Below are 25,046 nucleotides of genomic sequence, written 5' to 3' on the forward strand. Positions count from 1 at the left end.
AAAATAAAAAAACAATTAGTCCTATAGCAGAACATTTTAATATAGTTCACAAAGGTGAATTGGACAGTTTTCAAGTAACAGTATTAGAACATATTCCTGCAAATTTCTTAAATGAAGATTCATTGAAATATTTGTTAAGAAAAAAATAATCAATTTTCATTATGAAATATGACACTTTACAACCGAATGGATTAAATAAAGAATGTCACTGGCAGAGTTTTATTTGATGTAATTTTATAATGATTGGTATTCCGCTTTAAAAACATTTAGGGTAGTTAATTGATTAATTAGTTTTAGAATGGTTATAAAAAGGTATGCTCAGAGTGAGCATTTTACTCTGTAAAGGCTGATGTGGCTGAGGCGCAAGGAGTTTTATCTGTTAATATCAGTGAATATTGTGCTGTTTGTTACTGCTTCAATGCTGTGAAAATAAAACAGATTTTTATCTGTGTGCCAGAAGTGCTTATTGAAGAAACAGAAATCGTATTCTTACTTCTATATTTCAGTGGAATTTTTTAACTTCTATTTGGCACGGGTGCTGCTGGCTTTTTGGTCGTGGTGGTACAACATATTATGGATAATGTAGCTGTTATTATAAAAAGCTGTTGTCCCCCCAATTACCCATGACATTTTTTGAATGTGTATTTTCAACTTACATGTTACATGCACACACTAATGTTTCACAGGCTGATCTTTTATACAGTTATTTCTTTCTTCTCGATTTGAACCAATGTCGGATTTTTAAGACATTATTTTAATGAAAAATTTCAAACAAAAAGCTAAGTACATTTTTAATCAAAACACTCCATCCCTTTTTAACTTAGAAAGAATCCACACAACTATGTATGTCATCAAAAATGAAATATAACCCTCCAGATAGAAACATCTTCCCCAAATCAACAGCTGTAGCCACAGGCATTACCTTACCTAAATTAAGGATTAAGTGTTTGCACCTGCAGATAGCTCATCTCCATGGAAAAATACTAAGCAATGAATCTGTAAATTTCACTCAGAACAGAATATACATTTGCCTTCTGCTGCAGACTTCTTGACTGCCACTGACCATTTGCTAATGAAAAAAAGCTAATATCAGATGTAAGAAACTTGGCGTTTTTCATGTCTTTCATCATTTTGTCTTATTTTTCAAGCCTTCTTCTTTACAAAAAAACGTGTTTATAGCTTATTAAGAGCCAAGGATAGTAATCTTGACATCTCCCCCTTTAAAAATAACAGAAAATGTATTCATTCTACATATAATATAATCAGTGCATTTTTGTATGCCACCCAGTCCAAAATCACAGTACATTAACATTAAACTTGCTTCTGTCCAGCCTTTCTTCTCTTGTTATACTGTAAAGCCTATATTTCTTATAACCAAAAAAAATATTTGTTTACTACAATATTTAATACACACAGTTGCTGTAGAGATTCCCCTCACATTTAAAATACCCCTAACTACACACTGCACAAAACTGATTTACTATATATAGCATGCCGTTTATATCATGAAATATTTTGTACAAATAGTAATAAGAGCAAAATTTGTTTTACTTAGTTACTTTTTTCCCTTTTAGTGTTCTTCAAAATATTAATGACTTGAAGTCAGGTATATGCATTACACTTAACCCATAAGTTTAACAAAGTGAACAAAGGTCCATTCTTTCTCACCCAATTTTTTTGCAGAGTTATATTTCACAAATGTGATTGATGATTTATAGTCTCCCATTTATTCACTAATTCCTTACCCACTTTTTCTTGCAGAGACATATTTTACAAATGTGATCCATGGTTTATAGTCTCCCATTTACTCATTAATTTCAGTGTTGCTGGTCTTCTTCCTATTCATCTCCATCCCCAAACATCGGACTCTTGTTCCGGTCCAAGGTACTCCTGATTCTTCTTGTCAACCACTTTGCTTTTTTGTGTCTTTCAAACAGTTTCCTTTGGAACATGGAAAAAGGTTCACTGGTATATTCTTTCTATGAGCTTTATTGTTAAAAGAATGTGAAGCAGAGTACTCTTCTGTTTGGTGGCTCACCTTTTGTTGGATACATTGTTTTTATTTCCTCCTCAGCTTGCTCTTCATCAAAAAATGTTGATTGTCCAGGAAAAATATATTCTTAAGACAGCTGGATACAGCAGCTTGAATTTCACACCTCTTGACATTCCCTGTTTGCTATGATACATTTTCTTTTTTTTTTTTTGCCTGCTGTGTACCAACTAATCATTTTCAACAAACACTCTGTTGTATCCAGTTTTTAATACTTTTCCCTTCTGCCATAGTCTTTTCATGATCAACTCTTTCTGCCGATATGATTGCATCTTTACTAATACAGATCTTGGCTGCTTTCTCATGGCCAGGTTTGGAGCATACACTCAATGTGCCCTTACAGTTAACGTACACTGTTGTGGTATACTGCTCAAGTTGCTTTTATAAAATTAATGCATTCTGCTTCTTCCAGTTTCTGTGGTACAACAGAAAATCTCATTTTGTCCTATGCTGTCTGTCTTCTAACTCTACCAGTTTTTGAAAAAGCTCTTCTTGGGAAGTCACATATTCAGCCAGCCTTTTCTTCATTTCAGCAAGTTCATCTGAAAAGCTAGTTAAAGCGTTTTCTGTTTTTTTTTTCTTCAGATGTTTATTTCAGTTGATATACTTCTTTAGTGTTTTATTTATTTTAATTATCTCTGAGTGCAGTTGATTTATTTTTCCTCCAAATTACTGGAAGCCATCTTTTGACTAAAGTTGAAGTATGAACTGCTTTTTGCTGAACAGCTATAGTATTCTTCCCAGCCAGTGTTTTCTCTTCACCTTTTCTGGATGACTTTCTTTCAGGTCTCTAAGTTTCTTCTTTGCCGGCATCTAGTCAGTATACTTAGTAACCAGTAACTGAATTTTACTTAACCTGACAAGATTATTGGCTCTTATTTCTCAGTTTCTTTTTTTTTCACAGACTGAGAGGGCTGAAATTAAGTTGATGATCAGTGTGCAACCACCTTTGAAGTCCCCCATGTTTTGTCTTATTGTCTTAACTGAATTGTTGAAGCATAATTCTGGAAGAGCATGCTGTGTGTATGCGGACATGACTAACAGCTGAGCCTCTTCTTTTAAGAGAAGGAAAGAATGGAGAATGTTGTTCATTTTGTAAAAAGATAGTGTATATGCATTACTATCACTTTAAAAAACTTGATAGACTTCTCATTGTAGACCTCTTGGCTTGTAAATGAAATTATTTCCTTGCTAGACCTTGATGAAAGGTAGATTTTCATGGGCCTGCTAGTTATCGGTTTATTGATGAGTTAGAAGATATTGTACAACAGTAGTTGTCTAGTTGCAAGTGTCTACTGTTCTAAGTGTGTTTGCTCTGACTGAGGTGAAAGTGCCAATTGGAATGGCATAGAGGGATGAAGTCTTGATTATTGTACAGCTTAGGTGAGAGTTTGATTAGTGGCATGGATGAAGCTGGTAGAGGAGCATTGACATGCCTGTTCTGAGGTGCAAAGGCAAGGAGGAGCAGAAACACAATTCCTCAGAAGAGGGTCAGCATCACAGGCTCACTATGTCACTGCCTGGTGGTAACCTTCATTGGCTAGGATATGAGAGCATGCACTCGAGTGGATAGGTGTTGTGGTTTCAAGCAGTGATGAGTGCATAACACCCCCTTTGAGGGGGGTATGCAGTACAAACACCCTCATTTTCAGCATACTGGCAAGAGCGCAACCAGACCTCATGGCTGCTCATATGGAGAGCACTTTTGGCAATACTATACTGAGTTAATTTCCTGGTACAGGGAAACTAAAGGGCAGAGTATATTTGGAGGAGGCTTGATGGTTAGCATGCATGGAGAAAAAAAGCACCTGTGGGGGAATTGTATCAGACTTTATCTAAAATTCTTTCGACTAATGAATTTTTATTTATTTGAGTTTGTTAACTGGGGTAGAGCACTTATCACAAATGACCAGTTTCATTCTCAGCCCAGGGGTTTTCTTGACTAATTTCTTACCATGATTCTCAGTGAGGGCTGTCAGTGCCTTGCAAAGATTCCTGCTACTTCTTCATTCAGGAGGCCAAGCAGAGTTGTATCAGATGGTGATAGCACCTGCATTTCCTTAGCTACTGCTTTATTATGAGCCAGTATAAAATAAGAAAGATCCAGTTTGGAGACAAAGCCACAGAGGCGAGATTGCGTTGGTTTGGACATGTGCTGAGGAGGGATGCTAGGTATATTTGGAAAAGAATGCTAAGGATGAAGCTCCCAGGTAAGAGGAAAAGAGGAAGGCCTAAGATAAGGTTTATGGATGTGGTGAGAAAGGACATGCAGGTGGTTGGTGTGACAGAGCAAGATGCAGAGGACAGGAAGAAATGGAAACAGATGATCCGCTGTGGAGACCCCTAATGGAAATAGCCAAAATAAAAAGAAGTAGAAATATCATAAGTGATGAATAACTCAAAAGATAAAAATAAATTAACAGTCTGTTGCTTTGGTGAATTCCTCAAACAACTTTGCTTTCTTTTTTGTATACATTTTAAGCACACACAGCATTCATCCTTCAGATGACATGCAACTGTTAAAATATGAAGCCATTTGCACTGTGAATACTGTATTACTGTGACAGTATGTGCCTTAAAACATGATTCAGTAACTTAAAAGCTCACTTTATTTTAGCTTTGTCATTGAAATATCAGTACAGAGGTGCATATCCCTGCATGACATGATCACCACTGCAAACCAGCATGCCATTTGAACCTTCTGCAAGTTGTGTCTGATTTAAGAAGCTTCACTGTCCTAAATCAGAATACTCTTGTTGCACATCTAAAATCATTTATTTACACATATGTCAAATATACTTTGCTTTTCTGGTATTTGGCTTTTCTGAGCTAGTGGTATCATTTTTACTTTGCAGAAACATTGTGAAGGAGCTGCAGATGTTGCTGTGATGGAGGTGTTTTTCTCCATCTTGAACATGCAATTTGTTATTGTTCCTTGCATGAAAGAGCAGCTCTGTGTGAAACTAGGTAAGGAAATGATATAAGCATGTTGTGCAGTTGCCTTCTTGTTAATTATAATATTAAATTAAAACTAGATTAAGTATAAGTTATTGTTATTTGTAAGCAACGGCAAGGTCATATTAGTAGCTTTTCACGTATAAGTCAGAAATTATGTGGAACGTAGAATCACAGATGTCCTTGCTGCACTGCAGTATGAAACCTTCTATACTTGTAATCTCTTGAGTCTTTTGTAACCTTTTTCAACAATGAATTTTTCTTCTCGCAGTTTAGCAGTATAACATTTGCTAGTAAATATCAAAAAAAAAAAAGTTCATTACTTCTAAACAATAAGGAGTTAAAATGGATATTAAGATTGGCTGCACACATACCCCCTGGTATTAATAATCAAGTTTCCATTAAACCAGTTTTGGAATCCAGATAAAACTTTGTACATGAATGCTTATCAATGGAGTGTAACCATGGTTTACAATAACTGTCAAAAAATTTCTTAATTCTCATTTTTTAGTTCTCAATTCTATATTTTAATATAAATACATCACTCCATGTTTATATTTCAGCCTTGTATATTGTTCTCTGTTTAATCAAACTATTACAAATATTTTCCATATACAAAGGCTTTTTCACGCAGTGTTATCCCAATGGTTGTATTTATCGATGTATGTATCTACCGAACAACATAAGTTGCATTATGTCTATTCTATTTGTTACTTTTCAGCACCACGTACACGACATTCATTTTTAATCATCACTCATTCATTTTATTCATGTTAGCTGGTTTTCACTTATTTACATACTTACATTTTATATACATTTTCTATACATTTTTATATACTTATACATTCCATCCATGTACAGTGTAATTATGTATATATGTTTCAACACATACTTTTATATTTAATATTTATATTTATACATTTAATATTCAATATTTAATATTTAATATTTAGTTCATCTAAAATTCAATATTTCAGGTTTATTGGTTTTTCAATATTTATTTATTCAGTAATATGAAATTTAAACAAATTTAATAATTCTAACTAATGATCTTGATCAATAATTTAAATTCCGACCATTGATCCTGATCATTAATTGCATTGATTATTAAAATCAAGTATTTATTAAATAACAGAAACATAAATTATTGGAGCTAGAAATAGGGGATTCACGCTCCAGCAACTAGATATTTATTTCCCTATTTACCTATTCATTCTTTCATTTATTTATTCATTCATTTGATTCTTAAGTACAAGAAACTATGATCTATCACAATTTATGATTTTGATCAATAATTGAATATACTAATATAACTTTGAATGAATTTATTTAATATGTTTCTTTGGTGCTATGATCAATGGATTTATATTTGAAGAAATAGACACCTACTTATTTATTTGTTCATTTAATTGACTATTTACTCAACTGTTTATTTGATCAATACAGTAAGCTTTATATTTATGTTACTGTAATATAATACATTCTGAAATTGCATGTGTTTTTAAATGTTTTTAAATGTTTTAAACGTGCTAATCCTTTTTATATCAGGTGGCTTATTCTAATTTAGTTTAATTCATCTTTTAATGTTTATGAAAACACTCGTCGCTAGTATCAATTCACAGGGTCTATAAATGTATTGACTAGTAGCTACAGTATGGTGTACGAACATTTTAGTGTTCCTGAAGTATTTAGGTTCTTTATAAATGGAATGCAGCATTCAAAAAATTTCTTTAATTAGTTTGTATTAACTTCTTAATTGGAAAATTGCTTGAGTTGTTTGTTTTAATTTGGCGCCTTTTTAGATTCATTAGTATAAATAGATGGTTTGAATTTTAATTGCATTGTCTGATGAAGCGTGGTGGTGACCACGCGAAAGCGCTTACAATAAACGTTTTGGTCTTCGTATACTGGATTTTCTGTTATTCATTTTAAGAAAGTGAATTTATGGTTCCTGATCTAATGACTTTATGTTGTACTTCATGGTTTATTGCATATTGAAGCTTATTGCATATTGAATCAGCGAAGCCGTTGCTTCTGTTTTTACTGCCTTGCCGCTACACTTCTTGTGAGCTTCAGTCCGTATCGGATATATCGCTATTTTACACAGTTTCGTGGTGAGAGAACCTGGTTGCTTTCTTCATTTGCTAGTAAATGTTGTAGTGTCATTGTGTAACTATGTATGTGAAGTTGTTCTATCTCGACATTTATTCTTTACTGATGAGTTTGGAGCCAGTCCCTTGGCTCAGAGTCGGCCTATTGCAAAGCTCAAGGTTTCCAAATATCTTAAGGCCAAGTCCTTATCCCATGATGCACCTAGAGACCACAGATCTAGTTTGCTGCTGCAGTTGATTGGAGGATCTAGTAGCTCTGGCCATTAAAAGCCTTATTTTTCTTATATTTCAAAATATTTTTCATATTTCTAGAATATTATAGTTATAGTTAGTTAAGCTCTTACAGCTTCATAGTGTAGTTTCCCTTTCCCTTGTGTGCCTTTTATTACTTAGTTACTTGGCCTCGTTTTTTATTAGGCCTATTTAGATTTCTGACTAAATAGTAGTTTAATAAGTGACTTTCTGTCTCTTTTTTGCTTGTTAATAATATCGTGTGCTTACTTAGTGACCTTTGTCATAGCTTTAGATTATAGGATTCCAGGTGTTTCTATTCCTAGATGATTGGCTCCTTACCGCCACTACCAGGCATCAACTTATTCAGGCCAGGGAGTCCACTCTGTCACTCTGCAATCAGCTGGGCATTACAATAAACTCAGAAAAATCTGCCTTGTCGCCATCGCAGCATATCGTCTTTATCGGAACAGAACTGGACACCACCACCACCGCGCTAAGGCTTCCAGTAGAAAGAGTCTTACTTCTACGTCAGCATGTCCACATGCTAATATCCAAAAACAAAGCACCAGCATCAGAAGTTCTGAAATTGTTAGGAATGATGGCAGCAGCAATTCTGGCCATACCACTGGCCCATATGCACCTGCAGATACTGTAATGGCTGTTGTTCACTCAATGGTCTTACCAAGAACTCCCCATGACTCACATGATAATGATCACAAATTCCTGCAAAAAGGATCTTCAGTGATGGTTGAACTCACTTCATGTTACGATAGGATGCCCATTTGTCTTACCCCCTCCAGCAGTCACAGTGACCACAGACGCTTCCCTAATAGGGTGGGGGGGGGCATTTTCAGGGAAAGACAGCCCAAGGCACATGGACTGATTAAGAGACTCATCTGCATATCAATGTCCTAGAGATGAGAGCAGTACTTGTGGCGTTGCAGTACTTCCAGGACTCTCTTCCTCTGGGTACAGTTGCGATTCAGATGGACAACGTCAGTGGTCTGGTATCTGAACAAACAAGGAGGAACCAGATTATACCTCCTTTGTTGTGAGGCCCTCAGAGTATGGCAATGGGCTATTTCCACCCAGCGCTTTCTGTTAGCAACACACATCCCGGGAAAATCCAACGTGATAGCAGACAAACTGAGCAGAGCAATTTTGTTGCCCCATGAGTGGTCTCTCAAAACGAAATAGTGGACAGGATATTCCGCAGGTGGGACCAGCCTTTCTGCGACATTTTTGCCAGTCACATGAACACAAAATGCAGAAGCTACTTTGCCCTGATTCCTCCTCTGGGAGAAGCCCCAAGGGACGCACTCGTTCATGTTTGGCCTCCGGGTCTCCTTTATGCATTCCCACCAATCCCATTGATACCCAAGGTATTGCAGAAAGCAAAAGCCCTGGGAAGGACCTTTATTCTTATAGCTCCTCGTTGGCCTCATCAGATTTGGTTCCCCTTCCTTTGACTTCATCTTTTAGAGGACCTCTGGATTCTGGACCCAGTTCCGGATCTTCTGACGCACTCGTCGGGAAACTTCATCCCTCTCTGCAGTCCCTGAAGCTGACAGCTTGGCTGCCCCAATTCCCATCTTAGCCAGGTTCCACAACCTTTTCAATGAGACTAAGCAAATTGTCCTATCCTCTCATAAATCCTCTGTGAGGAAGCTATACCACAGCAAATGGAAAAAATTTTCTATATGGGCGTCTAAAAATAATATTGATCCTTACCAAGCCCCTATGGCCTCTATTCTAGAATTCTTAACCATGATATTCAATAAAGGAGCTGCAGCAGCAACAGTCCGTGTTCAACTTGCTGCCATTTCTAACTTCCATCTGGGATTTGAAGGATTGAATATTATATCACATAAATTATCCAAAGCCTTTCTCAAAGGAACCTCTTCCTATTCTCCATGAAATCTAAATTTTATGTTTTCCCGCCTGATTCTTCCGCCATTTGAACCAGCTTCCTCATGTGACCTCAAATTCTTGTCATGGAAAACCATATATCTGAAGTAGTTACTTCATTTGCTCTGCAACCTGTGGGTATCGGATCCGACCTCAGATCTGAGCCGGCAGCTTTCCAAGATCCAAGCTCCTAGCTCCTCCCCCCTACCCATAATCTCCTGCTACCAACCATATTACCTCAGATCATTTTTTGCCGCGGCTGAAGAAGCTTTCCTTTTGAAGAGCTCCTGGTTGGGTGAGATCGTTCGTGATTTATAACCTCTTCTAGAATTTAAAATCTTGTGTGTGTGGTTTTAGCCCTTTTTCTATCCCTTTTTGTGCTAGTTTTATTTTTTTTTTTTGGTGCAGTTAATTAGCTTTTCTTTAGTCACTCCCCCTCCCCCCTTAGCGTTTGAGTGTGTGTGTGATTGCTAAGATGTCGGAAGGGCCTAAGGCCATTTTTTCTAAATGTACTGAGTGTGGCCACAAGCTTTCCCCAGCTGATGGCCACACTCAGTGCGTTTTGTGCCTGGGGGCAGTCCATCTATCAGAGGCCTGCCAGATCTGTGCGGCCTTTAACCCCTGGGCACTTCGGGATAGGAAAAACAAGCTGATCCTGGCGGGAAAGCTTCCCCAGGAGTCAGCTTCTTCTTCCTCTCCCGTTCGGGCTCCGGCTGCCTCGGCGCCCTCTGTTCCCTTAGCTCAACCTGGGACTCAACCTCCCTCTTCGGGTTTGAGCTGTGAGGAAACTAGTGCCTCTTCTGCTAAGGAGAAGAGGCACAAGGATAAGGAGGGACATAGATCCCATAAAAGGCGGGCTGAATCTCACCCCTCGGCTCCGCCAGCTAAAGCAGCTAAGTCTCCGAGGGTCTCCGGATCCTCCTCCTCTCGGCTCCGTTCGCCTAGCTTCTCACCGGAGCCGGAGGAGGAGGATCGGTCTCCCTCGGGCCCGCCTTGACTACCTCTTCTAGGTCAATGAGAAGCATCTCCGAAGCGGATATGGATCGGATGATGCGTCGGTTCTTGCAGACCCAAATGCAGATGTGGGTGCTCTTGCCCCCCCCCCCTCTGGGGGGAGTGCGGCCCCCATGTTTGCCCCAATCACTCCTTCTCCGACTCATTTTCGGATCTCGGAGTCATCGGATCCGGGCCCCTTCGGACCCAGGGATTTGTCGACGCCGATAGCGCTGGTCTCTTCGACGCCGACTATGCCCTCGAGCTTGTCGGATCCGAGCTCTCGGGGCTGAGGGCTGAGCGTCGGATCCGAGGGAGTTGTTGTGTCTTCAGAGCTGTTGGCTTCGGAGTGCACCTCTCTCTCGGCGCCAACTGCATCGGCTCCGACCCCGATCCCTTCCTCGGAGCCGAGGAGATTGCTCTCAGAGGCTGGTGAGGAGGTAGTGGAGAGGGTACTGTCGAGGTCCTCCAGGTCCCCGGTTCGGGCTTCAGATCCACCCTTACCTCCACTGTATGAGGGTCTGTCTTCCATCATCTGACCATTGGGACAGCCTGCCCAAGCCATCCAGCTAGTTCCCGTGGAGGAACAACAACCCGTGGACGAGCCATCTTCGGATAGCCCTACCGAGGAGGTTCCTCGGAAACATCGGTGTAAAAGGAGGCATCTGGACTCCTTCGAGTCCGTTACCACCGACACGGACTTAGATGATAGGGAGGGTTCCCCAAGATCACTCCCCGAAGATGTCTCCTTTGGAGACATCATGGAAATGTTGCATATTAGAGGGGTGTGGTCTGCCCAAAAACCTTCCCTTGATGAATCCGTGTTCCTGGAGGCGTTTGAGGCAGGCCCATCTACCTCCTGGGTGTCCCGTCCAGCCGACCCCCTGGTGGACTTAATTACCACCAGGGCGTGGAAGGAGCCCGACACCGTGGAGCCAATCTCTAGGCGTCCCTATAAAGTCCTAAGTCCCCCCACAGATAGACAGTCATGGGCCAAAGGAACACCTGTTGATGCCATGTTGGTGGCGGCGGCCACCAAGAAAGAACTCACTCAGGAGAGTTCTTTGGTCCACCCGCCAGATAAAGAATCTCGAGCGTTGGACCAGATTGGGAAGCGGATGTTTGCTTCAGCGACCTTTTCCATAAGGGCGCTGAACTATATGGCACATACCATCAGGCTACAGCGAGATTTGATCAAGGAATACGCTGCAGCCCCCCCTGAGTCCATGTCGGTCAGAGACAAGAATGCGTTTACGACACGAATGGCCACTCTGAAATCCATCTCTAATACGTCTATGCGGCTCCTCTCCCATGCTTCGGAGGGAGCTGCTAGAGCCAGCGGAGCAGGGGTCGTCTTACGACGTCACGCCTAGCTCCGTCTTTGCGACTTCGCGGATCCCTTCAAGGCATCCTTCGCGAACACCCCCTTTGACGGTTCTGCTCTTTTTGGCAAGACCGTTCACGATACGCTGCTCCAAAGCGAAAAGGATGAGAAGACGCTGTCTGCCGTCAGAGTCCGCTTCTCTAGTCCCCAAAGATCCTTCTCCAGGAATCAGAGGGGACAAAAGAAGCTGTGGTTCCGCAAGTCTCAGCAATCCCATCCAGCTGTGGACCACTTGTCCTCTAGAGGCAGAGGAGGACAAGGTGGATGCCGGCCCAGAGGCAGAGGGGGGCCGCGTAATTTCGGGTCTAGAGAACCTTTCTCGGACAGACCCGCGCAATAGCCCTGAGGGCTTGCCCGACTGTCCCTCTCTGGAGGCAGTCGGGGGGCGGTTGATGGAGCAGCTGTCAAACTGGGAGTCCCTTACAATGGATCGATGGGTGCTCCGTATCATTTCCAGAAGTTATTCCATTCCATTCCTAAATCTTCCCCCCAAAACCAGACACCTCCCCGATGTCCCACCCGATCAGAGGGAGGCAGCAGCTTCAGAGATTTTGAAGCTGCTAAGAAAGAGAGTCATCCAGCCCGTCCCCCCAGATCAGTCCGGATTGGGTTATTACTCAAGATTCTTTTTGGTGCCAAAGAAAACCGGGGACCTCAGACCCATCTTGGACCTTTCCGCTCTGAACCTGTTCATACCCAAGGAAAAGTTCCGGATGGTCACTCTTCAATCTATTCTCCCCCTGCTGCGGGAGAACAACTGGATGTGCTCCACAGACCTCAAGGATGTGTACTACCACATCTTGATGGACAGACGATCCAGGAGGTTTCTCCGCTTCCGGCTAGGAGCCAGTCATTATCAATTCAGGGTTCTTCCATTCGTCCTCACCTCAGCCCCCAGAGTGTTCACCAAGGTCATGGCGGTGGTTGCAGCCCACCTGAGACTTCAGGGCATTCAGGTCTTCCCGTGCCTAGACGACTGGCTCCTTACCGTGACCAACAGGCATCAGCTCTCTGTGGTGAGAGATTATGCACTGAATCTAGCCCGCAACCTAGGCATTTCAGTGAACCGGCAGAAGTCCTGCCTGTGCCCCACTCAAGCCCTGGAATTCATAGGGGCCAGGTTGGATCCTCGAATCTCCCGAGCTACTCTAACGTCAGTCAGACTGAACAGCTTGTCGTATCAGGTGTTAGCCCTTCTTCGGAGTCCTACTTCTCCAGCGGAGTTAGTCCTGAGGGCACTGGGGTCTATGTCAGCAGCGATCGGTCTTTCCCTCCATGCCCGTCTGCGAATGCGAATATTACAATGGACCCTTCAAGTCCAATGGTCCCTCTCGTTCCACCCATTGAACACGCCGATACCGCTGAGCAGAGTTTGCAGGGACTCCCTTCTTTGGTGGTTACATGCGCAGGAACTTAGAGAAGGGAGGCCTTTTGTGATTCCCCCGGTCGAAGCCACATTGACCACGGTCGCTTCTCGCCTCGGGTGGGGGGGCATTGTTCAGGCAGATCCGTTCAAGGCACGTGGACTTCCCTAGAGACCACATTGCATATCAATGTCCTAGAGATGAGGGCAGTGCTTTTGGCGTTGCAAGCTCTCCACGACCTTCTTCCCCTGGGGACTATTGCGATCCAGACAGACAACATGTCAGTAGTCTGGTATATAAACAAACAGGGAGGAACCAGATCCTATCCCCTGTGTCAAGAGGCCATGAGAGTTTGGGAATGGGCGATCTCCACCAACCGCTTTCTGGTAGCAACGCACATCCCAGGATGGTCCAACATATTAGCGGACAAGCTAAGTCGGGTGCTTCTCACTCCGTACGAGTGGTCTCTGAATCCATCTGTTGCGAAGCAGATCTTCCACAAATGGGGTCAGCCTCGCTGCGATCGTTTTGCTTCTCCTTTAAACACAAAATGCACCAAGTACTTTGCAATAATTCCCCCCAGAGGGGAGACCCCCAGAGACGCTCTAGTCCATGCTTGGCCTCCCGGGCTCCTTTATGCTTATTCCCCCCTTCCACTCATGATGAAATTCATTCAGAAAGCCTGTCGGTTGGGGAGCAGAGTTATCCTCATAGCCCCATTCTGGCCTCGACAGGTCTGGTTCCCTTTTCTGCGGTCTCACAGTGTGGCTCCTCCGTGGATTCTGGATCCCAGTCCAGACCTGATCTCGCATCCCGCGGGTTGCCCAACCCCAATCTTGCAGCTTGGCTGATCCAGTTCCAATAATGGCTAGGACTCCCATTAAAGCCATTCTGGTTGCGGCTCATAAGCCGTCTACCAGAAAACTTTACAACAGTAAATGGAAACGTTTTTCCATTTGGGCCAAAGACAAGGGCTTGGACCCATTTACTGTCCCTGTTCCGACCATTCTGGACTTCCTCTCGTTGATTTTTTGGCAGGGAGCAAGTGCTTCTACGGTTAAGGTGCAATTGGCGGCCATCTCCCATTTTCATGTGGGGGGTGGCATAGGTTCCTTAGCATCTACAAAGTTGTGCAAAACCTTCTTACGAGACATCTTTCTTCTAAATCCACCTGTAAAGTCTGTAGTTCCCCATGGGATCTCACTCTAGTCTTGCAAGCCTTGACGAGTCCACCTTTCGAACCTGTGGCCTCGGTTCCGTTGAAGTTCTTGTCATGGAAAACAGCCTTCTTAGTGGCTATTACTTTGGCCAAAAGGGTTTCAGAACTGCAAGCCTTGTGTATGAAACCTCCTTACCTTATCTTTCACAAAGATAGAGTGTCCCTCAGGACTAACCCGTCTTTCTTGCCTAAGGTTGCTTCAGAAGTAAATATAAATCAATCGATAAATCTACCAGTGTTTTTTCCAAAATTTCAGAACAAGGGAGAATACACATTGCACAAATTGGATGTACACAGACAGCTGCGTTTCTACTTGCATAGAACTAGAGAGTTTCGCAAGTTGGACCAGTTGTTTGTCTCTTATGCAAAATCAGCCATGGGCAAAGCCATTTCCAAAGTGACTGTAGCAAATTGGATCTGTCAGTGTATTATTCAGGGGTACATATCGTCTGGCAAGCCAGCCCCGGTTGGTATCCGTGCTCATTCTACAAGATCTGTAGCCACCTCAACAGCTTTTTGGTGTAGGGTTCCAGTGGACGATATATGTTCAGCAGCTACTTGGTCCTCTTCTCATACGTTCATTTCTCATTATAAACTAGATGTGATTTCGAGGAGTAGGGCTTCTTTTGGCTCCACGGTACTTCGGAATATCCTTCCGTAAGGACCACCCAGGTTCTTATAAGATAGCTGGGGACTCTGTCCCACAGGTTGCAGAGCCAAATGAAGTAACTACTTCAGACAAAGAAGTTATGTACTCACCATAACGTTCCATCTGAGTAGGTACTTCATTTGTCTGCAACCGACCCCCCCCTGCCATCCCCCGAACCTTTCAGGATTTTCTGATCACCTTTAGAGTTGATTTTTGTGTTACCAGGTTGGTGAGGCAAAAAAAACGATCTGAGGTAATATGGTTGGTAGCAGGGGATTATGGGTAGGGGGGAGGAGCTCGGATCTTGGAGCTTGGAAAGCTGCCGGCTCGGATCCGAGGTCGGATCCGATACCCACAGGTTGCAGACAAATGAAGTACCTACTCAGATGGAACGTTATGGTGAGTACATAACTTCTTTTTTTAGTGGCCATTACTTCTGCCCGCAGAGTGTCAGAGCTTCAAGCCGTGTCCATCAAGCCTCATTTTATTTTTCATGCTGACAGAGTCTCACTTCGAGCAAACCTTTCTTTCTTGCCCAAAGTTTGCACTGAAACTAATTTCAACCAAATTATTGATTTGCCAGTTTTCTTTCCCAACCATTCCAACAATCTACAGTGTACGCTGCACAAACTTGACATTCACAGACACCTCAAATTTTATTTGGCTAGAGCAAAAGATTTCAGGAAATCAGACCAGCTTTTTGTTTCAGTCTCAGATTCCAGGAAGGGTATGCCAGTGGCTAAAACAACTCTGTCTAGATGGTTATCCGATTGTATCACCTTTGCTTATTCAGCTGCCAATATGCCCTTACAGCAAAAAATTAAAGCTCACTCAACTAGAGCAGTTTCTACATCCTCCGCCTTTTTTGCCGGACTGCCTATTGATAATATTTGCACAGCAGCCACTTGGTCAACCCTCATACCTTTATCACTCATTACAAAATTGACAAGGCCTCTAGGGACAGGGCCTCTTTTGGATCCATGGTCCTTAGAAATATACTCCCGTGAGCCACCTGAGGTAGATGGTGCTTGGGACACTACCCATCAGTAAAGAATGAATGGCGAGATAGAACAACTTCACATAAAGAAGTTATGTACTTACCATAACGTTCCATGTGAGTTGTTCATCTCTCCTTCATTCTTACATCCCTCCTTCCTACCCCCTCCTGGGCTTACAGAAGACCAAGATGCTAGATCCTTCCTGATCTCTCAACCCTTCTATACTTTCTCTCTTATGGAGTTATAGAATGACACATGGTATTATTTTACGCAGCAAGCAAGATCTGAGGTAACTCTAGGTGCATCATGGGATAGGGACTTGGCTTTGAGCTATTTGGAAACCTCAAGCTTTGCTATAGGCCGACTCGGAGCCGAGGGATCGGCTCCGAACCCATCAGTAAAGAATGAAGGTGAGATGAACAACTCACATGGAACGTTATGGTAAGTACATAACTTCTTTTTTTTCCCTCTGTAGTCTTTATTTATTTTATTTTTTTATTTAATTATTTTTTTTTGCACCGATCCTCATCTGATCATTGAGCCATCTGTCTGGCCAGTCTGTTGGCTTGTTCTCTATCCTTGAGTCAGAGCCCTGCAGCCCATTCATTTTGCAATAGGTTTAAGTCCCAACTTTCCCTCGTTATGTTTGTTAGCATTCAGAGGGCTGGTGTGTGGTAGACATTTATGATGCATGCCCATGCCTCCATGTATGATGTAATTCTCTAGCCCTGCCCTCCTTGAGTATGGGCACGTCCCTGCAATCCCCAGTCTATACTGTGAATAATAGCACAGAGAGTGTGCCCTGAGCATATGCCCCCAACCCTCTAACCTGCAAAAAGAGGCTGGCAGGCTAAGGCTTACCCTTCCTCTCTTCCTCATTGTTAGTTCCAACAGGTGCCTGAGAGGCTGACCAAAGTAAAGTTGCCCAGGTCTTAGTCACTGCTTTATCAATTTCTTCCTAATGGAGGTGGCTAAGTGTTTACTCATTATTTTTTTGGAGGGGTGGAGCAAGCACCTCTCTTTCTTAATTTTTCTACTTACTTTTAAGCAGTCTCTTTATATGTATGCTTTCCTTCTGAGTATGACATATGCTTTTAATCAGGTAGGCTCAATAAATAACATTCCTACCTATTTTTAAGTGCAGTACAGTAAGGTGTGCAAAGAATAGTCACACAAGAGAAATAATACAATAAATTCAGTGAGAAAAAAAATAAAGGAATAAACTGGCTTCATGACAGAAAGTTCTCACATGTATGTGGTCTATAAATGGTTGACATCCCATCTAGCTGACCCCTGCAATGTGATACCCCTGGATATGCAACTGTGAGACCATACGAACGCAGCAAGTTGACCACAGTGACTGAAACAGCAAGTACCACAGTAACTAAGAGAAGAACAGCCAGTTTTTGTGAGCATTCATGTGCACATTTAAAGACTTTACACTTGCTTTGGTAACTTCTAGGCCCATAAAAATACAGAATAGCAAAGTACAGCCAAAAGCAATAACAGAATCCAAGCCAAAACGAGTTGACAATAACATTCCTTAATTAGTACACACCATAAAAAATGTTAGTAGATGATGCACTGTTGTGGAATGCCAGAAAAGTGAAGGATGTTGAAGAAAACAATAGTTACATGCTGCAAGCATCTGGTCATGTCAACATTATTTGCATTATAAAACAATAGATGAAGCAGACACTGCATATTCATAGGTTCATAGGTAGATACTAGGCTATCTGCCCTAGGGCATTTATAAGCCTAGCCAGAGTGTATTTGGCTTCCGCCTCCCTATTAGATTAGCCTACTGTGCCTCTGTAAAGTAGGTCACAGAAGGTACCCTTTTAAGATTAGTTTACTGTGCCTCTGTCTAGCAGGGACACAGAAGAGATCCCAGGGGTGAATTTGCGATTTCCCATCCACGCATCCAGATTTCGCTTGAAGAGGGTCAGCGAGGGGCTATGTCTAACATGAATTGGGATTCTATTCCAGAGTGAGGGGAGCCTCTGGGAAATGAATCTGTCCCTCCAGCATGTCCTATTTATTTTTGTGTTGAGGTTTAGGTCCCTGGAGCGTGTAGCTCTAAGGGACTTGGATTTTTTGAGGTGGAGCATGTCCATTAATTCTGGGTTTGATATGGCTTTGTACGTCAGGCATAGATCGCCTCTGAGTAGGCGGTAAGCAACTGAGTAGAGCTGGAGTTTCTTTGGTCGAGCTGCATAGAACATCTGTTTGTGGCCCATGATCCTCTTGGTGAGGTACTTTTGGGGTCTCTCCAGTTGCTGCAGGTGTCGGGTAAGGTACATCCCAAAAGGGGCATTGTATTCAATTATGGGCCTGATGAGTGACGAGTAGAGGGGCACAATGACCTCTCTTGATCTAGATGCGTACCCTTTCGTGATAAGATGGGCTATATAGAAGGTCTTTCTAACCACTTTGGCAACGTGATTATCAAAGGAGAGATTACTATCTACGTTGGTCCCCAAATCTCTAATTACTTCTTCCGTACTTAATGGATTACCACCTATGTGGTAATTTGTGGGCACCTTGTTTTTCCCAAAGGGGATGACTATGCACTTTTTAGCATTTAGCTTGAGGCCGTGGCTCTGGAACCAAGCATCCATCTCTGTGAGACCCTTTTGGAGGATGCTTGTGTCAGCTGGAGATTCGATTATGGCCCCCAGTTTGCAGTCATCTGCGAACTTTGTCAGCCGTAATCTCCCCATGTTAGTCTGAACCTCAGAGAAGTATATACCGAACAAGAGAGGTCCCAGAACTGAGCCCTGTGGGACGCCACTTGTAACTGGTTTGGATTCGGACATGGCACCTGCGATTCTGACCATGTGGGTTCTATCTCTGTGCCAGTTTGCAACCCATCTTGTGATATAGGGGTTGATATTTAAGCTGGTAAGCTTATTTATGATGCCCGAGTGGGGTATTGTGTCGAAGGCTTTTCCGAGGTCCAGGTAGGCTGTGTGGACTACCTTGCCCTCATCTATGGGTTTGCTAACTGTTTCAAAGAAATCAACTAGGTTTAAGAGGCAAGATCTGCCCTTAACAAAGCCGAATTGGGTAAGGTCCAGTGTCTGGAGGCTCCCAATGTCTTTGTTTATGAGTTCCATGATAATACGCTCCATAGCTTTACAGACCAGACTAAGGCTTATGGGGTGATAGTTTCTGGGGTCCGTTGTGGCACCATCTTTGTGGAGTGGGACCACTGTAGCTGTATGCCATTTTTTGGGTACATATCCTGTAGTAAGGCTAAGTTTGAACAGTGACTTAATGTGAGGGTTCAGTTCTTGGAGCTCATGTAAGACACAGCCTGGGACACCGTCCGGTCCCATAGATGCTGTGTTTTTTGCTTTTGAGAGGGCAGCTTTCACCTGTGCATCTGTGATGTCAGGGAGGTTACATTCAGTTGGGATAGGCATTTCCTCCTTAGTGGGGGAGAAGTTTGCGCTGAATCTGTCTGCCAGGATGTTGGCTATGTCTGTAGGTTCATTATATTTTATACCGTTATGCAATAATTCAGAGCATATCTGGGAGTTTCCGCCCATGTTTCTCACATAACTAAAGAAGGCCTTGTGATTATCTTTAGTGTCTAGGGCAATTTTTCTTTCGAAACTGGCCTTTGATGATTTTATGAGGGATCGAAGTTTCTTGCTAATACTATTCAGAGATGCCTTCCCTTTTTGGGATTTTGCTCTGTCATGTAGTAGCTTCCTCTTTCTGTTGTATAGTTTATTTATGGCCGGGATCCACCACACCGGTCTCCTGTTTTTGGAGGAGTGAGTCTTGGTTTTATTTGGGATAGCACGACCCATGCATTCTTACAGGTGCTAATAGAATGCATTTGTAAAGGATTCTGCGGATTGGGCTGTATTATCCTCTGGCCCAGGGGCTTTGAAGGATTCCACCTCAGTCTTGAGAAGTGCAAAGTTGGCTTTTGAGAAATTCTTTACAGTGATTTCCTTGGCTGGGGCTGGGGACAGGATATGGATGTCCAGGGAAATTTGTTTATGGTCTGATCTTACCAATGAGGGGTTTACCTCTGGTGTGGAACATAGAGTCCCCATGTTGGTGATGACCAGGTCCAATATGTTGTTCCCTCTTGTGGGAGTGGTGACCAGTTGTTCCATTGCGTTAGAGTTTATAAATTCAAGGAACCGTTGGGCGAGGGTGTTTGGGCTTGAGTAGTTTTCCCAGTCAATGTTTGGGTAGTTGAAGTCTCCCAATAACATAGTGTTTGGAGAGACCTTCATATTCTCCAGTGTTCTCAGGAATGCCAAGTGGGGTTCCGGTAATAGGGAGGGTGTTCTGTAGCAGGTTACAAACTGAAAGGCAGTTTTGCCCGCTGTTAGTTGCACATGGATCGTTTCTGATGCTTCGTGCAGTGCCACTAACCTGGAGGTGTAGTTATCTTTGATGAATATAGATACTCACCCTCCTTTTGTGCTTCGGTCTGAGTTTTGGGGCCGAAACGCATGGTATGAGTTATAACCTGGTAGTGCTGGGGTGTTCTCAGGAGCCTTGAACCAGGTTTCTGTTACTGCACAGACATCGATTTTCTCCATACTGAGGAGAGCCTCGAGTGCATGCATCTTGAGGTTTAGACTTCTGGCATTGAGTAGCATTACCTTTAGTTTTTTTATCCTTGGGTTGTCTATGGAGGTGGGTTTGTCCTTTGAGCCTTGCCCAAAAAAGGCACTATGGGGGTGGCTAGAGCCTTGGCCAGTAAGCCTAAGGGTGACAGGTGCAAGCTGTCCCTAGAGAAGCAACGTGGCTTGTCGAGCATGTCATCCCAGGCTGACAGACACTGGATCCCCTTTGAATGACACCAGTACTTTAGCCAATTGTTGAAACTGATCATTTTGTCTTTATACTGTGGCATCATTCTTGGTGAGGGCAAGATGCTACTCAAGGTCAGAGTCATACCAGCCTGGGCTACATGGTCAGAGAGCTCCTCTATGTTTCTTTTCATGTAGTCCACGGAGGTACGTCTCAGGTCATTCACACCAGCATGGACAATGACACATTCATACTTGTACTTGCTTTGGAGTGACCTGAGTGCTTGCGTTATGTGGCGGATCCTGGCACCCGACAGGCAGCTTACAGTGACCTTCTCCTTGTTCAGTCTGGTGAGCGGGACGTCAGTGTGCCGGACAATAGAGTCCCCTATAACAAGTGTATTTGGTGTGTTGTTTGGCCTTAAGGGCTGTGACTGTGAGGCACACTGATTTTGTGAGATATGTGATTCGTGGGTATTGTTGAGGGGTGGCTGTTGCTTGGATATCTGCTTAGGAGGTATTTGCTGTTTAGGCAGATTTTTATTTAGAGCCTCCGAGTATGTTTTTGTGTGTTTATGTGTTGGGTATGCAGATGCAATAGGTCTGTGTGAGACTGGATTTGTGGTGTGGGTGGTTACCTTTTCCTCCTGACTGACTGTGCCAGTCTTGGGTTGAGAGAGCTCTGCCTCCAGTTTGGCTGTGTAACTGCATCTCTCACACATGTATTAGAGTTTGTTGGAATGAGGAGCTGTCTTTTCATAAAGGTGAAAGCCAAGAACAAAAAATGGGTGTTCATGCTCTTTGGCAAGTTCACTGATGAAGTACAGAGGCAAGGCTTTGACTGTTGAGCCTCCAGCTGACCAAACCTTACAAAGAAATACAGCCCAGCATCACACTCCTGACCCCACTTTTTTCAGTATATCTGAGACAGTTCCCAGTAATAAATAAGAGGCATGCATACCATTGGTACCACCATAGAAAGTAATTAAAAAATGCGTGACACCACTTAATAAGGAGAGGGTATAGCAGCTGCCTTTAAAGTGGGGCCCAAGCCAGATCATAGCATAGAGCAGGAGAAAGGAGCACCCCAAATTTTCCAAATGTGTTGTGCTTGTGATGGATTTCTAGTGATATTTTTCATAATGGATCACTGCTGCAGTACCTTAAGCAAGATGGGTTATATCTTGCCAAGGATATAACAGATGGCCATCTTCCAAAGTTTCAGGGAACCTTCTATGTGCTCAAACCAAACCATTAGCTCAAGCTGAGCTGACAAACAGAGAGGTTTGGGTGCCAAGCCCTTCAGAGGTTTCTTGATGGGAGGGGCTTAGCCAATACCCTATCACAAAGAGTCAGAGGAGGAGGAGATTCTGAGCTCTGGAAAGCTGCCGGTGTAGGTGTTTGTGCAGGCACAGAATCTATATGCCACTGAGGCAGTGTGAAATTTGAACATCTGCTGTTACAGATAAGTAGGACATACATAACTACTTTCCTAGTAATGTCCTCTAAGGGCTCAGCCTCCCTGTCTTAGTTGACATGAAAGCTGTGAAGGACTTTTTTGATCATTGATCAAATTATTGGTGATCGTTCCCTTAAATCTGGTTGGCATAATAAATTACATATTAAGGAGTAAAAATGGATTGTTAAACTGGGTGGTCTTTTTTATCCTGGACTAAATGAACATCTATGAATAGAAATTAATATTTATGAGATGTCATATTAATATTTATGAGCTGTCCAATCACTTTTTGTTTTCAATTAATTATAAGGTATAATTGACTTCAATTTGTTTTTTGTAACATTACACTGATGAAGGCTAGGTGAAATCCAAGCCGAAACCGGTCTGTTTTTTGAAGTCATGATTTAATAAATTTTATTCCACAGCCCCGTGTTGCTGGCTACTTGTTTTTTTGGTTCAGTTTTCATCTGCCGTGCAACTCTCTCCGTGCAGGGGAATTGTTTTTGGTTGCGCTTCTCTTTGGTTTCCTGCTGGAGGTCTGTGGCGTGCTGTGAAGACATATTTGTTCTGGATGTAGTGATTCTCAAGCTCATTTTTATTAGATGAACCCAGGGTTATATTCCTTTCATGGATGCCCAGGAATCGCTTGCTGGTAAATTATTATTTTGACCTTATTTTGGGTCATCCTTCTTTTATTTCATATTCATTTTAACATCCGTTTTTTCATCGTGGATGTGTTTCGTGGTATTGGCGTTCAGCATACTGATGTGTTTTCAACTTGTGTGTTCAACTGGGAGTGACATTATTTGGTAAACAGCGTTTTTTACATATTTCTTATGTGAATTTATACCAACAACTATTTTTGCATCAACGGAGGGTTCGTTGTAGCTGATGCAAAAGATACAGATGATTATCGGGCCTGTGGCGTCTTTTCAAAATTGAACAATGGATATAACTGCAAGGACTATTTTGGATTTTTCTGTAGAACTGTGAATTTTTGATGTGTTCTGACTGGGGCATTTTTTCAATTTTCTGGCAGAATTTACTACACAATTTGGACATTGCCTGTGACATTCTTGTTCTTGTGGGTCTAGCAATATCGTTTTTATGGATATAAATCATCAGCATTAGGACAGTGCGCTTTATTGAACTATTCATTATCGAACATTTTGTGATTATGGCGACTTATTCTTCAACTGGACTTTACTTGGACTCTTTATAATCTTATTTATTTTTGCAGTTATCCTTTTAGGAATTGTTTAGGAAATGTTTATTTATCTTGAACAGTACAGCTATATTTTTTACATATACTGTAGAAAGCTGTTTATCTGCATTTGCATTTAATACATTGCTTATATGTTGAACGTTGTATTAACATTGCTTAGACTTTGGATACTTTGGCAATAATTTTGTACTTGTATTATTACCTAGTATTGGTCAGCATCCGATTTAAGAACTTTTTAGTTCTAGTTGATTATCTTTTTGTGGTCGTTCACTGTTTTGACCCTCACTCATTTTCCATTGTATATTAGGGGTTTATTTACAACATCAGGGATGAGTGGTCCCTTTTTCCAACTTTAGTTTGTAGGTTTACTATTTGTGCTATGACTTATTAGGAACCTTTTTGATGGTTCTAACTTCGTTTTGTTTGGATTCATTAGTTCAAACATTTACATATATTGGCTTCATATATTGCATAACAAGCAGCAATTCCTTGATTTGTGTTTCATGACATTTCTTATATTTTGACTTCTTTGTCTTGTATCAGCTTCCTTAGTGTACATTTGGGTTTTTCACCCTTCCCCCTTGAACCTATACAAAGCTATACATATGGGTTTATTAAACCATTTGTCTAACTACATTTATACTAGTTTTATGATGCCTACTTTTGGATCATGCTGATATCTTTTTTTCAAATGGTGATGTTATTTCCATCATACCACTATTTTTGAATTTTTGAACATACCAGGATTGGTTGTTTTTTTTTGGAATTATCTTAGCGTTCCACAACTACCATTATAGTCCTAGTTTTTGTTCTGGACGTGGTCCCCATTATTCTTTAGTATAATCTATTAATCTTTATTGTAGGCCATTATTGTCCAGTTTTTGCTCTTTTCTAAGATATACTAGGATGTGGTGTTGTGACTATCATTGCTTTTGGTACATTTATATTCCAACTTCAGTATGGATCTAAACAGGATTTTTATTGATCTTTCCTCAGATAGGGATGATCTTGTGGCTTTTGGTATTGGTGAACAACCAAAGGATTTGGAATATAACACTATAGATAATTCTGAACATAATTGTGAGAAATTATTTTTTGATTTGAATAAAAAGATGAAAGCATTGAGATCAAATGTATGGCATCACAAATTGCTATAGGCTTATTTAATAAAGGGTATAACTCCAAGGGGCTTAAGGGTGAAAATCCAACCTCTGGTAGCAGAGCCTGATGATATGTTGACCAATGAGTGGACATCTATACAGCAAGAATGTTCCACTAGATTTGTGGTGGCTTTGTCTAATTATTATATTAGGATTACTGACCAATACACACTTAAGGTTATCAAACTTATAGAGGAATGTAATCAATACCGGGACGAAACTTTTTTTCCGGGTCTTTTGTCAAAACTGAGTTCTGATTTGCTCAGTTATGAAACACAATTGAAGGAAAGGAAGCTTAAAAAATTTTCTAGGGATCAAACAGATTATGAACGTGGCCAACCGTTTAGACACACTAAACATGTCAGATTTGAAGATAGACATAGGGGTTTAAATCCAAATCCTAAACAGAACCGTCCTAGATCTATCTTAAAAAGACATGGGAATCTTAGTGACACTACAGATGCTGACACTTCTTCAGGTACAGATATTGACTCACAGCAGGCCACAGATTGCCCAACTCCCAAGTGCAATAATTTTGGGACCCCTTTAGGCC

The 25,046-nt window shown here is 42.0% G+C and overlaps 1 protein-coding gene across 1 annotated transcript in view; it reads left to right on the forward strand.

The window, feature by feature from the left end:
• MEI1 (meiotic double-stranded break formation protein 1) overlaps positions 1-25,046 on the forward strand; it is a 2,282,292-nt gene that overhangs the window by 1,259,220 nt on the left and 998,026 nt on the right. Inside the window, exon 14 of the mRNA XM_044073933.1 lies at positions 4,906-5,017. Coding sequence (XP_043929868.1) covers positions 4,906-5,017 — 112 coding nt within the window. The remainder of the gene's footprint in view (positions 1-4,905; positions 5,018-25,046) is intronic.

The sequence above is a fragment of the Protopterus annectens genome, chromosome 1.part0 (assembly GCF_019279795.1).
Source record: "Protopterus annectens isolate FY-2018-M chromosome 1.part0, PAN1.0, whole genome shotgun sequence".
Classification (NCBI taxonomy): domain Eukaryota; kingdom Metazoa; phylum Chordata; order Ceratodontiformes; family Protopteridae; genus Protopterus; species Protopterus annectens.